Source organism: Panthera onca, chromosome B4, assembly GCF_046562875.1.
Source record: "Panthera onca isolate mPanOnc1 chromosome B4, mPanOnc1 haplotype 2, whole genome shotgun sequence".
Taxonomy (NCBI): domain Eukaryota; kingdom Metazoa; phylum Chordata; class Mammalia; order Carnivora; family Felidae; genus Panthera; species Panthera onca.
Genome location: NC_138345.1, coordinates 121,390,822 through 121,405,178, shown reverse-complemented (window position 1 = coordinate 121,405,178; position 14,357 = coordinate 121,390,822). Strand labels below are relative to the sequence as shown.

The following is a 14,357-nucleotide window of genomic DNA, read 5'->3' as shown; positions in this document are numbered from 1 at the left end:
ACAAAACCTTAAATGTCTCACAAGGGTTAAATGGTTTACTAAATCATGGCATATTTGCATGGTGGACTATTTACAGCTATTTTAAAAGTTTTCTACTGAGTGTGTTATAGTATAATAATATTCTTATTTAGGTACAAACAAGATATAAGTTTATATGGAATTATGGAATCTCTGTAAAAAAAACCTGTGTCTATATATAACAAAAAGACAGACTGGATGGAAATATATACCAAATTAACACCAAGCAGCAAGGAAGACTTTGAAAAACTTTCCTTTCTTTTACTTTCCCATAATTAATATTCCTTCTTTTACAAATGAAATGTATTGTGAAATCATAAACATATTATTTATCCTAGAAACATTTTCACTATAATCAATTTGAAAGGGTCTTTCAAATCTTTTTCTCATGGACTTTTCCCCTGACGTTATAGACTTTCTAAGTATTCATACTCTAATTCCCCAAATTGGTTTTTAGTAATTCTGTCACAACTAATGTGTTTGTTTTTAGATGTAAATAAAAAAAAGGAAATACTTACTCCAGATTTTATTCAGCGTCTCGGAGGGCTTGGTAAACTGAATAATATTACATTCCTTGATGAGTTTACTAATCAGCGTAAGAAAACTAAACAGAAGGCGATCTGCAGCTTTTTCTTCAGTCTCTTCCATGATCTAAAAGGAGGATGGATATAAATCCATTGAGACAACTTCAGGGTTTCTATCAGTATTACTGTTATTTTGGGTCAGTTTTTTGTTGTGGGTGCTGCCCTCTGCACTACAGACTGATCTGCAGCATTCATGGTCTCTGCCCGCTAGATGCTAGTAGCACCCTCCACACTCCAGTTGTGACAACCACACATGTCTCCAGGTGTTGCTAAGTGTCTAGAGGGGTTGGCAGTGGGGTGGTGAAATCACCCTGCTGGAGAAACTTCGATCTTCACATACTATGGAAGATAACTTACTTTAAATCTCATTTTAAAAAAGAAGATCCAGCTACACTGAATTCTTGCTTTCATTAAGAAACATTTTTGAACACACATAATATTTAAGCTGTTAGCTAAACCACCTTCAGTAAAACTACAAAAATTAGCACAAGTTTTATTCTCTGGCAAATTACTTACATCTTTAAAGTTTTCAGGATCAATTTCCTTTTCAATCACAGGAAGAATAGTTCCAAGTCTTCTCTCAAAAGAGACTCCTTCACTTTCCACAAACAAGCCACAGATGAGGGCAGCTAGTTGCCTATTTAAGCTCTACCAAAAATAAACCACAGAAAGACAATGTTAATAACACAACTTGGTATGCCATTTCCAAATTCATAAAATAAAATGGGCATGACTCTGTCCTCAATATTTCTTTTTTTTTTTAAATTTTTTTCTTAATGTTTATTCATTTTTGACAGAGAGAGAGAGAGACAGAGCATGAGCAGGGGAGGGGCAGAGAGAGAGGGAGACAAAGAATGCGAAGCAGGCTCCAGGCTCCGAGCTGTCAGCACAGAGCCAGACACAGGGCTTGACCTCACGAACTGCGAGACTGTGACCTGAGCCGAAGTCAGACACTCAACCGACTGAGCCACCCAGGCACCCCTCAATATTTCTTTATAATGCCAGAAATCAATAGAATATGGATCTTTGGTGGCTTAAAATGAAAAATATAGAGAATCTTCATACCCAAGAATAACATTAAAAAAGGAATGGAACTCATTACCCACATTCTCCCATTTTAAATTAAAAAAAAAAAAAAAAAAAAAAATCAAGATGAGCACTGAATATACAGAATTGTCGAGTATCAATGTCGTACACCTGAAGCTAGTAACACTGTGTGTCAATTATATTTCAATTAAAAAAACTTAATTAAAAAACTGGAAGTTGCATACAATACCCCCCCCATTCTAACTTTAATACGTATTACAGTCAGTATTAAGATACAACACGTTTAGGGGCGCCTGGGTGGCGCAGTCGGTTAAGCGTCCGACTTCAGCCAGGTCACGATCTCGCGGTCCGTGAGTTCGAGCCCCACGTCAGGCTCTGGGCTGATGGCTCGGAGCCTGGAGCCTGTTTCCGATTCTGTGTCTCCCTCTCTCTCTGCCCCTCCCCCGTTCATGCTCTGTCTCTCTCTGTCCCAAAAATAAATTAAAAACGTTGAAAAAAAAAAAAAAAAAAAAAAGATACAACACGTTTATATTCCACAAACATGGGCCACTGTTGGTGGCAAGTCAGCAAGTGGATATAATCACTGACAAACATTACATTTCATTAACTGAATATGCAAAACTGAAAACAAAGATATTCATCATTGGGGACTGGTTAGATACATTCGATACATTCATATAGCAATGTCATTGGCTGACAATCATGTAGTGGGACTACAGGTGATTTTTATGTTACTCTATAACTTTTATTTCCTGAAGTTTTACTATAAGAATATATATATTTTTTAAAAATTTTATTTCCAATATAGTTAACATACAGTTAGTTTCAGGTGTACAATATAGTGATTCAACAATTCTATACATTATTCAGTGCTCATCATAAGGATACTCTTTAATCCCTATCACCTACTTAACCCATCCCCCCCACCCAGCAAGAGTACATTATTAACATAATCTACTAAAAAAAATAAAATTTGGGAAAAATTCAACAATGTTTAAGATGTATTCTTATTTAAAGTGAATACCAAAAGCTAAGACTTTTCATTGAAATTTGACTAAAAGCAACCTTAACCTTTTTTGCTCCAAACCAGGTGGTAACCATATCAAAGAGCCAATCTTTTTTCTCAAGGTTGATTTTACTGAGTAAAGATTTGATTGTCATGGATGCCATCTTCTTGCACATGGCAGAATCATCGTTCACCATCATTAGACAAAGAGGAATAAAGAACATTCCACAGTTCTCATGGAGTAGTCCCTAGAAGAAAACAGGCAGTTAAGAGCACACTCAGACTGGAATTCTTATAGATGCCCAAACAAGGGAGGCTCCCTGTGGGCCCCCAGGGCTTAAGGGGAACATAGCTACAGTCTGTGATTCAAGGTACCTGAGGGAATGTGTCAAAGAGATAGGAGATCATTTCCAAGGCAGACTCTCTCCCGGTCTCATGTTCATAACTAAGGCAAGAACATTAGATAGACTTGTTAGTATCTTTTCAATTACCAATAATTGTTTTTAAAATTTTTAAACATTGTTTTAAGGTGTCAGTCTGTTTCTTAAAAAGTAGAAAAAAATATCCATGTTCCCAATTTTAATACTTATGTAAATCTATCACGCTACTATTCAGCTTTAAATGTGATTCTGTTAGATTTTTACCATTCTCCTTAAATAGACTCTTAACGAAAATCAGTGGTCAGACCGAATTCGAAAAGCAACTTACACAACTGTCACATGAAGCCATGCACACTGTTTGATAATCAAGTCAATGATTCAAATGATAACACCCTCAGATGTTTAGATTTTGTCATTTTCCAGACAGGTGCCACAATAAAATGAGAGGAAACTACTCTTCTGCCCCTATGTAGTTTATGGCTTAAACTTACTTGAGTTGAGCAAGCATGAATTCCAAGTTTGGTCTTAATTTGTCACCCAGGGGATAGTCAAGAATATATTTCAGAAAAACCTAGGAACAGAAGTCACATAGATGATTATTGGGTCCTATCTCTCCAGGATTTCTGCTTCCTAACCTGCTGATACACTGTTCAGTTACAAAGACCTTTCAGAAGACTGATCAATCCTCCTGAGTCAACTGCACGCTTTCCTTTCTTCTCCTACTTCACTTACTCAGGTCCTGCCCCAAGTGCCTGATTAAAAGTCCTAGCCTACCACTGGCATGGTTGTTTTGAGCTCACGTGTTGGAAGCTCCTCTCTTCCATAGGTAGTGTGGTATGGTGGACTGAGTACGGACTGTGGTTCACCCCTGTATTTCCCCTTGAATAAGAATGACAATGATGATTGATATTAATACAGATAATACTAATTCATTTATTAATTATACGTCAATTAATTCTATATGCCAAGCACTGTGCTAAGTGTTCCTCAGTTAACTGTCATCACTTTCTTGGAAAGTAGGGGATATTATCCCCATTTTACAGATGAAGAGAATGAAGTTGGCACAGAGAGGTGAGTAACATGCTCAGGTGACAGTGCCAGAATTCCATGCCTGGTTTATCTTCTTTCAAACCATTGTACTAATTTATTAATAAAAGTAATTAATAAAATAATATAAGTATTTATACATAAGCTATTATATATCAATAGCTTTCTGCTACTGGAATAAAGCCCTAAATAAATCTTTAACAAGTACACGAGGTCTTGCCTGACCTGGCTCCCTTCCCCACCTCACTTAACCTTCATTTATCTCCTCTAATAAGTGAGGCCCTTACCTACCTCAAGGCTTACCTTCCTTAGGCATTGGCTGCTCCCTTCACCTGGAAAACTAAGCCTTTTTCTTCCTTCACATTTCTGCTTACAAGCCAATCCTCAGGAGAGCCCTTCCTGATTCTAACACCAGGGTGGTCCTCAACCTGATCATATGTTCTTATCATCTACTCTTCCATATTTTGTCAATTCTAAGAAGCAGTTTTTCACATTTTAACAGATCTGAAATTGGGATGTATCTTAAAATTGATGGCATCTTACCACTGTGTCATAGTGTTTTTCTTTGAAGTATATAAATAAAGGTATGTCTTATAAATAATGAAATATGACAGTGCTTTCTCCCTCCTGGCACTTAGGATGCCTGTAATTAAATACCTGTGGAACTTTTGCTTTGTGCCTGTGTACTTTAAAATTTCACTATCTGACAGGGACTATAAAAATTTTGTTGACTGCTTTTCCAGCAGCACCTGGCACATAGTAATATGCATAATAAGTAGTTGATGACTGGACCAATGGATGGAAATATTTGGTGCAGGCTATCATGCTACAGAAGGAAAATATACATCTTTATCCATTTGAAACATTCCACATATGATGGGTTATTCTCAAAATGCTCTTTGTTAACTGAAATGCCCTTAAGGCAGAGCAGACATGCTTCTCATACTTGGTAAGTAAATGGGTTCTTGAGTCTCAGAATAAAGCAACAATGTGACATAAAATTATCTTCAGAATTCAGTCAATGTTGACATCTGTCTATCTAAATACGGAACAGAGAAGACAGGACCCAACACTTGCTATGGGAATAAGGCCTCTTCTCTACAAACCTGTCTGCATTGGACTCTGACAGGTTCACTTTGTGCAGAAATTGCCAACTTGGATACTTTCCGCATGACATCATCGATTTCTGGGACTAACAACTTCCTTGATAAAATGGCCTAAAATAAAAAAGGAAGACATCTCATTTCATGTTCTACTGCAGATGGTTGTAAGCTGATGCACTGTTAAAGCAGTCATAGGCAATTTTCAAAAATAATGAAAGTAACCTTCAAGAGAAAAAAAACATACACTTAAAAATGGTTAAAATACTGACTTTTGTTTTATATATTTTATAATTAAAAAAAGAAAAAAGCTCCACAAAGTCCAATACAGTAAATACAAGCATTTTTTAAACTTTCCTCTACTTTTATAGAAGGCTCTGGAAGTGTTAATTGAATTCATGTTCAAACATTTTAATAAGTAGGTATGTTAGATTACCATTAATCCATCAAAATCATCACAATGTTTATAAATTAATTTTGGAAATCCACAGCTAGTCAAAATACTTTGTTCCACATTATTCTAAGTATCTAATCTGAGGCACATAAACTGTAAAATCCAACATTCTGGTGATACCATACCTTCAGAAGACCAAATGCAGTGGCCTGTCTTGAAGTATCATAAATGTCTTCTTCAGCATATGCTAGTAGAACTTGAAGCTGCTTTTCAGTTATCTGGTAAGACTTCACTTTCTTCACAACTATGGTCACACACTGTAAATTAAACTAGTCAGGTTAATAGCCAGGACATCCCACGAATGAAGAATCAGTGAAATGGTAAGGCCTTAATACAACATCAATGCTTTTTCACACAGGATACCAACCCTCCGGCCTTAGCAAATTAATCTGGAAAAAATTCTGAACAGGACCAAAGGACAATGAGGAAACCTAAGTTTGATGTTAAACCTGGTCCTGGCCCTTTCGAAGTATAACTAAAAACACCTCACCTTGAAACAATTTACCACCAGGTGGAAGTTCTGGCCCCTGGCAGCTCCAAGTTTTGCATAGTCCTTCAGCAACAGGAAGAGGTGTTTTGTCAGCTGTTCTGCTTTTGTTTCTATGGAAGGCAGAGGGAACCTCAAGACCCAGATCAGGCACTGTAAAGCACCTGTGATCACCTGAAAAACAAAACCAACCAATTTATGTAGTGATCAAACCCAACAGTCAAGCGCCTGAGGCTGTGTAGACTCTATAAGCAATCAAGTTGAAAAATGAAATACTCTGCTCAGCTCACTCTAGAAGAACCGTATACCAAAAGCATAAGAAGAGAGGGAGATTTCCTATTCCCTGTGGTAGAACTTACTGTTTCTCTAAGCACATAAAGGTGATGCAAGTAAATAAGAAAGAGTGCACCATATTCTTAACCTATATGAGTCAATGACTGGAAGAACTGGCCAATTTATTTATTTTCAATGTTTTTATTTTTTATTTTTGAGAGAGAGAGCAGGGGAGAGGCAGAAAGAGAGGGAGAGAGAGGATCCCAAGCAGGTTCTGCACTGTCAGCACAGAGCCCAATGTGGGGCTCAAACTCATGAACTGTAATATCATGACCTGAGCTGAAATCAAGAGTCAGATGCTTAACTGACTGAGTCACCCAGGCATCCTGAATTGGCCAATTTCAGCAACTTTTTTTTGTGTCTGGAAAGATACATTATAAATGACTTTTCTATTTTCTAGAATGGTACTTTAATCCATTCTAAGCAACTGTATACAAGGCACTCTAAAAATCAGAATTACAAAGATAAAGAGAACACCGTCCCTCTATTTAAAGAGCAGACAGCTGGCTAAGAAATTAAGCATGAGAACAATACACTACAATTTAATATAGTTAAGTGCTGTGCAAAAGATATGAAAAAAGTGTGCTGGGACCAAGCGATGACGAGAATCCTTGACCTCCAGCTCAAACCTTAGAGACTGCTGAGATCAGTTACTTCACCTAGTTCAGCTGTGCCTAATAGACCCACACTGCTCTGGTTGCTGTAAGGTCTTCTTGGGCTGGATTAGAGATGAAGCCATAGAGGAAAGGTCTCTGGAGTCACAAAGGCCAGGGCTTATAATCCCAGCTCTGCAGTTTATTACCTATTCAACTACAGAGATGTTACTTAACTTCCTGGCACCTTCACTATAAGGCAGGCAGTCAGGAAACGGGAGATGTGTTGGCTCTGGAGTCTGACGGACTGATATCCTAGATCTGTGATCTAGGCCAAGTCAGCTGCTAGCCTACTTTTCTCACTGATAAAACAGAAGCATTAATAATATGTGCTTCATAGGTTGTTATGAGGATTCACACCAGTGAGGGCAGTAGTGACAAGGATGATGGAGATGATCAGTGCTGACATGGTGACACCATTACTCAGCCTCATGATGTTGCAAGGACCCAATGAAATAAGTATAATGTATCTACCAGAGCCTGTAAAACTGTTGAAGGCTATCCAAATATATGGTTGGAAAGCAACGTAATGTAGGGAACAGAAGTAGTTCACAGTATCATAAAGCCACTTAAAAATTCCATCATCTTGTGAAGTACAAGCCTAAAAGTTCTGGGTATTTTGTGCAACACAGTTCTCATGAAGGAACAGAAGCTCACCTTCACATCCATGGAAACCAGGCAGTCTATGAGGAGAGAGACAAAAGGATCCAACATTTCCAGAACAGGTTCACTTGAAGACTTGATCTTGGAAGTCTTTAGACTCAGATGTAGCAGCTAAAGATTCAAAAAGATATTTCATACCAGTTGCCCATAAGACCAAATGAGTTAGGTAAAGGTAAAATGATTTTGAGAGAAACATGAAACATTAAGATGCTTCCATTTGAAGCAACAAAAATTCTGAAGGAATGGTAAAGGGCCTGGGGGACTCTCAGTAAGTGAAGAAGGTGGGAGTTCACTGTGCACTGAGATGCTGAGTTCATTTACCAAATGATTACTCAGGATTTACTTTGATTCGAGGCACTGGGTTGGCACACGGGGCACAGCAATGATCAAGATGAACATGGTTCCTGCCTGATGGATCTTAACCAGGAAGAGAGACTCTAGCAAATAATTAACTGTAAATGCAGTGTGCTTTGGGAGTTCTGTGGGTACCCTGGTAAAGGGAGAAGCCCGTGGTGAAGTCCTGGAGTGACAGAGTGTGGAGACTATGAAACTGAAGGGAAGCCAGTGTGGCTGAGCTGTGTGTTGGGAATGGTACAATACAAGGTTTGGCCCCTGTAGCCCAGATGAAAGACCAGGCTCTCAAGAAAAATGGGAGCCAATGAAGGTAATAAAAAGGAAATAAAACGATCAGATTTGTGTTTTTAGACGCTTACATCTTTAAAAAAAATTCAAAATCATTTAGAGATGCCCATGGGCAAATCAAAGTGAACCCATAATAAATGTTAGGTCAGAATCATTAATCCTGAGACCATTATATCATCAAAGTAAGTACTAGAAGAGAGAAATGGTAAATGACCAATGCACCTTTAAAAAAATGGCCCAGGGGCACCTGGGCGGCTCAACTGATTACGTGTCCAACTCTCGATCTCGGCTCAGGTCATGTACTCATGGTTCATGGGATTGAGCCCCACATCAGGTTCTACACTGACAGTGTGGAGCCTGCTTGGGATTCTCTCTCTCCCTCTCTCTCCGCCCCTCCCCTGCTCACGCTCTCCCTCTCTAAATAAACAAACAAACAAACAAAAAGAATAGCCTGTAATTTATTTCTGATAAGGCATTTACAGTGGGAATGAGCAGAGGACTGAAAGGCACACTCACTGTGGGCAGCAAATCACACTTTAAGGGTTAATTCTTACCCGAAGTCCAGACTCAATAAATATGTGCATGTTGGTTTTCCTGCTCACAACAGCTTTCTGCCCACCTCGAACTGGAGTTGGGGGGAGCAGAAGACAGCTCTGGGGTGGCAGACGTGGATCCAGTGCAGGGGCTGCTGGGTTTCTGTCAATCACAAAGGAAAAACAGGGGCAAGAACACTGTATGCTGCACTCTAAGTCACGTGACCCTGTCTGGTGACTGGAGTCCAGCACTAAGTAGTATGCTATTCACTGTGGGCTTTTTTTCTCCTTCAACCATGAGAAAAAGATTATTAGGTTGTTGATCAAGGCTGTAGAACAACCCCAAAAACAGAAATCAGATTGATGAACACACGTTTAAATTAAGATGAACAGTAAAAGGACACTCCCTTGATGTTTGAAAGCAAATGCCAAGGAGTTTCTTTTAGAACACAAAAGCAAAATCCAAAGGAGGTATTTTAAAACCTTTTCAGGTCTAGATATCTATTTAAATCAGAAGAAAAGCTATGTATTTAAAATCTATCCTAACTTTGATTCAATAAATAACATAACTGGCTGCTGTCACAGCTAACTTACTCATTTATCAGAAAATCATCTCATGCTGAGATTTATCACCTGGAAGGGCTTTAGCCCAAACACCACAAAGGAGAACTGTCTCATAACTCAGATATATATAGCATATATTATACAAGTATGTAATTGTATATGTATTAATTATGTATATAATTATATGTACACATAAATAATTGTACATGTATTATAAATTATCTAATTGTATAATATATGTGAACATGCATATGCAGTAAAACCTTGGTTTGTAAGCATAATTCATTCTGGAAAACATGCTTGTAACCCGAAGCATTTGTACATCAAAGTAAATTTCAAGAACCGTTGGCTCAGTTGTGATCATGTGATATATGGCATCAGATACTACTTATATTGCAAGACATCACTCTTTTATCAAGTTAAAATTTATTAGAAATGTTTGCTTGTCTTGCAGAACAAGTTACTCGCAATCCAAGGTTTTACTCTGTGTGTGTGTGTGTGTGTGTGTGTGTGTGTGTGTGTGTGTGTGTGCTTTAACTAAGGTAAATTATTAAATTAACCCACTTAAGAGTAAATGAAAACTGAATGGCTTATCAGAAGCAAGCACCCAAGGATAGTTGTTTTTTTTTTTTCTTTCAAACTTACTTTTCTTTCTCTGTTAACAGGGGAAGATTTTCACTGACCAACCCATAACTGAGCAATAGTATGGATTCTGCCGTCATTTCTTGATTTACAATTAATCCTGCTATGATTCGGCGCAAGGTTTCATGAACTTTCCGGGCCAGTTTTAAACTCGTGGTATTTTGTAAGATCTAAAGGCAAACATAAATGTCATGTTGAGATAACACAGAACTGCCTTTTTGTTTGTTGTGATGGTAGTTTTTAAAAAATACATTTCATTTTTAATATAGGTTTTTTTTTTTCTAATTAAAAAGAAACATCCTTAATAAAATTTCAAACAGAGCATACAAAGTAACATTTACACATACTGTCAATCCCAGAGACAACCACTATCAGCATCATGTATGTCTCTGGATTTCTCTGTGCTCTCTGTTGGTGAGACCTCAGGGCACAGGACTGGAGACATGATGTGATACATGGAAGACATCAACCCTGTAAGTGCATCATAGGCAAGCACATGCACATATACAACATTAACAAAATGCAGTCAGTACTCATCTGAAACCATGCTAACAGTGCTGTGATGGCCAAGCCTCAGGGTTTGATATTAGTCATTAGGCCGAATCATAGGAACTAAATGGGAATCTAGGACCATCAACATCAACAAAACCCTCAGCACTTTATAAATATTCCTTTGCACAGGACACGGTATTAATAACTTTAACTATCTTGGAGCGACTTGATAATATACATGGAAAATACATGTGCTGTGTTAATTCTTTTTCATCCTCAAAACATACCTAACATTCTCAGGTTTAGATAAGATTAATGCATTGTAGAAAAAATTACGGAGTTATTCTGACACCAAAACATTTGGAATTAAGGTTAATTCATGTCATTAAATAGTGTTTTGCTCTAGTTTTTGTGCATAAAATTATAATAAAGTGAATTAATAACATTTGTTGAGTGTTCACCCCTACATTAGGCACAGAGAACATTATGAAGGTAAGTAAACTACAGTCCCTGCCCGACAGGAGCAGAATGAAAACAGTGCAAAGAATGTAAGCTTTGGATCAGAAAGATCTACAAGTAACGTTTTACTTTCCTCCTTAATCATGACCCTTCTACCTTTTGTTGAGCCTACATTTTCTTATCTGTAAGATGAAAGTACCATTGATCTCAGAGTGGTTGTGCAGATTAGAAGAGATCATGAAACACGATGCTGAGAACATAATATATGTTCAACAGATGTCACTTTTCTCCCTCTTGGCAATCTGGGAGCAGCAATCTGTCTTCAAAAGCTATGTTCTTAGCTGCTGACTTGAGCCAACTATAAAATTCACTTGAATTTCAATTTTTTGTTTCTGCATCACATGGTTTACATCCGGGAATCTGGTTCTTAGTTTAGAATGCCACCTAGGGCTGCCAGCTAGTGGCCATGTGGTATCCATGCCCTTCGTACCAAATGAAATCCTGGTGGTCAAGTGCAGCATTACTGCATGGGTCGTTTTAAGAACTCATGATGCTGTAATGTGGGGATCTCCTGTACTGCATTCAAGTCCTTACCTCTTTTAATGGAAGGATAAGTTTTGTAACCTGATCTTTCCCTACAAACTTGCCCAGGATTTCATAAGAATCGTAACTCTTGCTTCTTCGTGCCTCCATGACTTTGGAGAGGATCTGCTTCACTTCCTTCTCTTCAGCAATGGCACCAAACAACTCATGGTTAAAAATCTTTAAAAGAAAAAAGCCAAATGGCAATTATGTGTAATCAGCAAGATATGTCAACATAAGCAGTCTCTGATACATCCAGATCAGAGGAAAACAAGTTGGGCAGGACTGAAATTAGATGGCAGGAATATCTATTAGATTTCACTTTTTCAAGGCAGTTCAGGGACCAATTACTGAAAGACAAGCAAATACCGCAACACCTGAAGGTTTTTACTAAGGGGAAATAAAAGAGTGCTATATAGATTTACATATATGATTGTATAATATAAGAGACAGGTACTTACTTCCTCTTGGATATTACCGAAGAGTAGCCTCATTTGCCTTTAAAAAACTGATGATATTTGTAACTTATCAAAACTGATGTGTTTAATTCAAAATGTTTAAATACGTACATTTTTTAATGAATGAACAAAGGCAGTATGGCGAATTTAGTCTCTTCCTAATCTCACCCCCCAAATTATCACATGATCAATTTTAAAAGCTGATGGTTATTAAAATTTTCACTACTGTACGTAAAGCTCTGGTGCACATATTTTTATATAAACCCCAGACTAAATACATCTCAGATTCTTAAAAGTGGTCGATATTTTTGCTTATTTTAAAGCTCCTGATACACAACATCAACTTTCTTCCCAGAAAGGTTATACCAAAACTCATGACCTACTAGCAATGGTAGAGAGTCCACCTCACTTCACCTGAGTCAGCTTTTTAAACTTCTGCTAATCTAAGAGATGAGATAGTACATCATTTTCATTTTTACAGGTTATAAATATTTCGTATTTTGTGAGCCGATTTTCTGTGTCCATTGCCCAGTTAAGAAAATGACACTCGTTTTTTCTAAATCTTACCTCAATCATTATATCTAAACAGGAGTCCAAATCCCCAACTTGCAGCTTGTTGGTGAGGCCTTGCAGCAACATATAAACAGTGTAAGTCAGCACATGGACCTAAAATGAAATGCACAGTAAGAATATGAATGGTTAAGAATACCATAGTAGAAAAAAAATAAGATCTAAGAAGTACTGCAGAGAGCGCTCAGAGTTTCCATAATTACTGTAGGGAGTTTTGACAAATGACACATACTTCTATTACCATCTAAAAGACTTTAACCTGGCACAAAAACAGACACATAGACCAATGGAATAGAATAGAAACCCCAGAACTAGACCCACAAACGTATGGCCAACTAATCTTTGACAAAGCAGGAAAGAACATCCAATGGAAAAAAGACAGTCTCTTTAACAAATGGTGCTGGGAGAACTGGACAGCAACATGCAGAAGATTGAAACTAGACCACTTTCTCACACCATTCACAAAAATAAACTCAAAATGGATAAAGGACCTGAATGTGAGACAGGAAACCATCAAAACCCTAAAGGAAAAAGCAGGAAAAGACCTCTCTGACCTCAGCCGTAGCAATTTCTTACTTGACACATCCCCAAAGGCAAGGGAATTAAAAGCAAAAATGAACTACTGGGACCTTATGAAGATAAAAAGCTTCTGCACAGCAAAGGAAACAACCAACAAAACGGGAAAAGATATTTGCAAATGACATATTGGACAAAGGGCTAGTATCCAGAATCTATAAAGAGCTCACCAAACTCCACACCCGAAAAACAAATAACCCAGTGAAGAAATGGGCAGAAAACATGAATAGACACTTCTCTAAAGAAGACATCCAGATGGCCAACAGGCACATGAAAAGATGCTCAACGTCGTTCCTCATCTGGGAAATACAAATCAAAACCACACTCAGATATCACCTCACACCGGTCAGAGTGGCCAAAATGAACAAATCAGGAGACTATAGATCCTGGCGAGGATGTGAAGAAACGGGAACCCTCTTGCACTGTTGGTGGGAATGCAAATTGGTGCAGCCACTCTGAAAAACAGTGTGGAGGTTCCTCAAAAAATTAAAAATAGACCTACCCTATGACTCAGCAATAGCACTGCTAGGAATTTACCCAAGGGCTACAGGAGTACTGATGCATAGGGGCACTTGTACCCCAATGTTTGTAGCAGCACTCTCAACAATAGCCAAATTATGGAAAGAGCCTAAATGTCCATCAACTGATGAATGGATAAAGAAACTGTGGTTTATATACACAATGGAGTACTACGTGGCAATGAGAAAGAGTGAAATATGGCCCTTTGTAGCAACGTGGATGGAACTGGAGAGTGTGATGCTAAGTGAAATAAGCCATACAGAGAAAGACAGATACCATATGGTTTCACTCTTATGTGGATCCTGAGAAACGTAACAGAAACCCATGGGGGAGGAGAAGGAAAAAAAAAAAGAGGTTAGAGTGGGAGAGAGCCAAAGCATAAGAGACTCTTAAAAACTGAGAACTGAGGGTTGATGAGGGGTGGGAGGGCGGGGAGGGTGGGTGATGGGTATTGAGGAGGACACCTTTTGGGATGAGCACTGGGTGTTGTATGGAAACCAATTTGACAATAAACTTCATATATTGAAAAAATAAATAAATAAATAAAA

General features: G+C 38.0%; 1 protein-coding gene across 2 annotated transcripts in view; it reads right to left on the bottom strand.

Annotated features, from left to right (window-relative positions):
- Positions 1-14,357, bottom strand: part of UTP20 (UTP20 small subunit processome component) — a 109,767-nt gene that overhangs the window by 6,644 nt on the left and 88,766 nt on the right. For both annotated transcript variants that reach the window (XM_060656631.3, XM_060656632.3), the window contains exons 44-56: positions 12,712-12,810; positions 11,699-11,866; positions 10,157-10,323; positions 8,969-9,110; positions 7,767-7,883; positions 6,127-6,297; positions 5,762-5,893; positions 5,189-5,299; positions 3,527-3,606; positions 3,031-3,100; positions 2,721-2,903; positions 1,119-1,250; positions 537-669 (exon numbers count right to left, since the gene is read on the bottom strand). In XM_060656631.3, the coding sequence (XP_060512614.2) occupies positions 537-669; positions 1,119-1,250; positions 2,721-2,903; positions 3,031-3,100; positions 3,527-3,606; positions 5,189-5,299; positions 5,762-5,893; positions 6,127-6,297; positions 7,767-7,883; positions 8,969-9,110; positions 10,157-10,323; positions 11,699-11,866; positions 12,712-12,810 (1,705 nt within the window). The remainder of the gene's footprint in view (positions 1-536; positions 670-1,118; positions 1,251-2,720; positions 2,904-3,030; positions 3,101-3,526; positions 3,607-5,188; positions 5,300-5,761; positions 5,894-6,126; positions 6,298-7,766; positions 7,884-8,968; positions 9,111-10,156; positions 10,324-11,698; positions 11,867-12,711; positions 12,811-14,357) is intronic.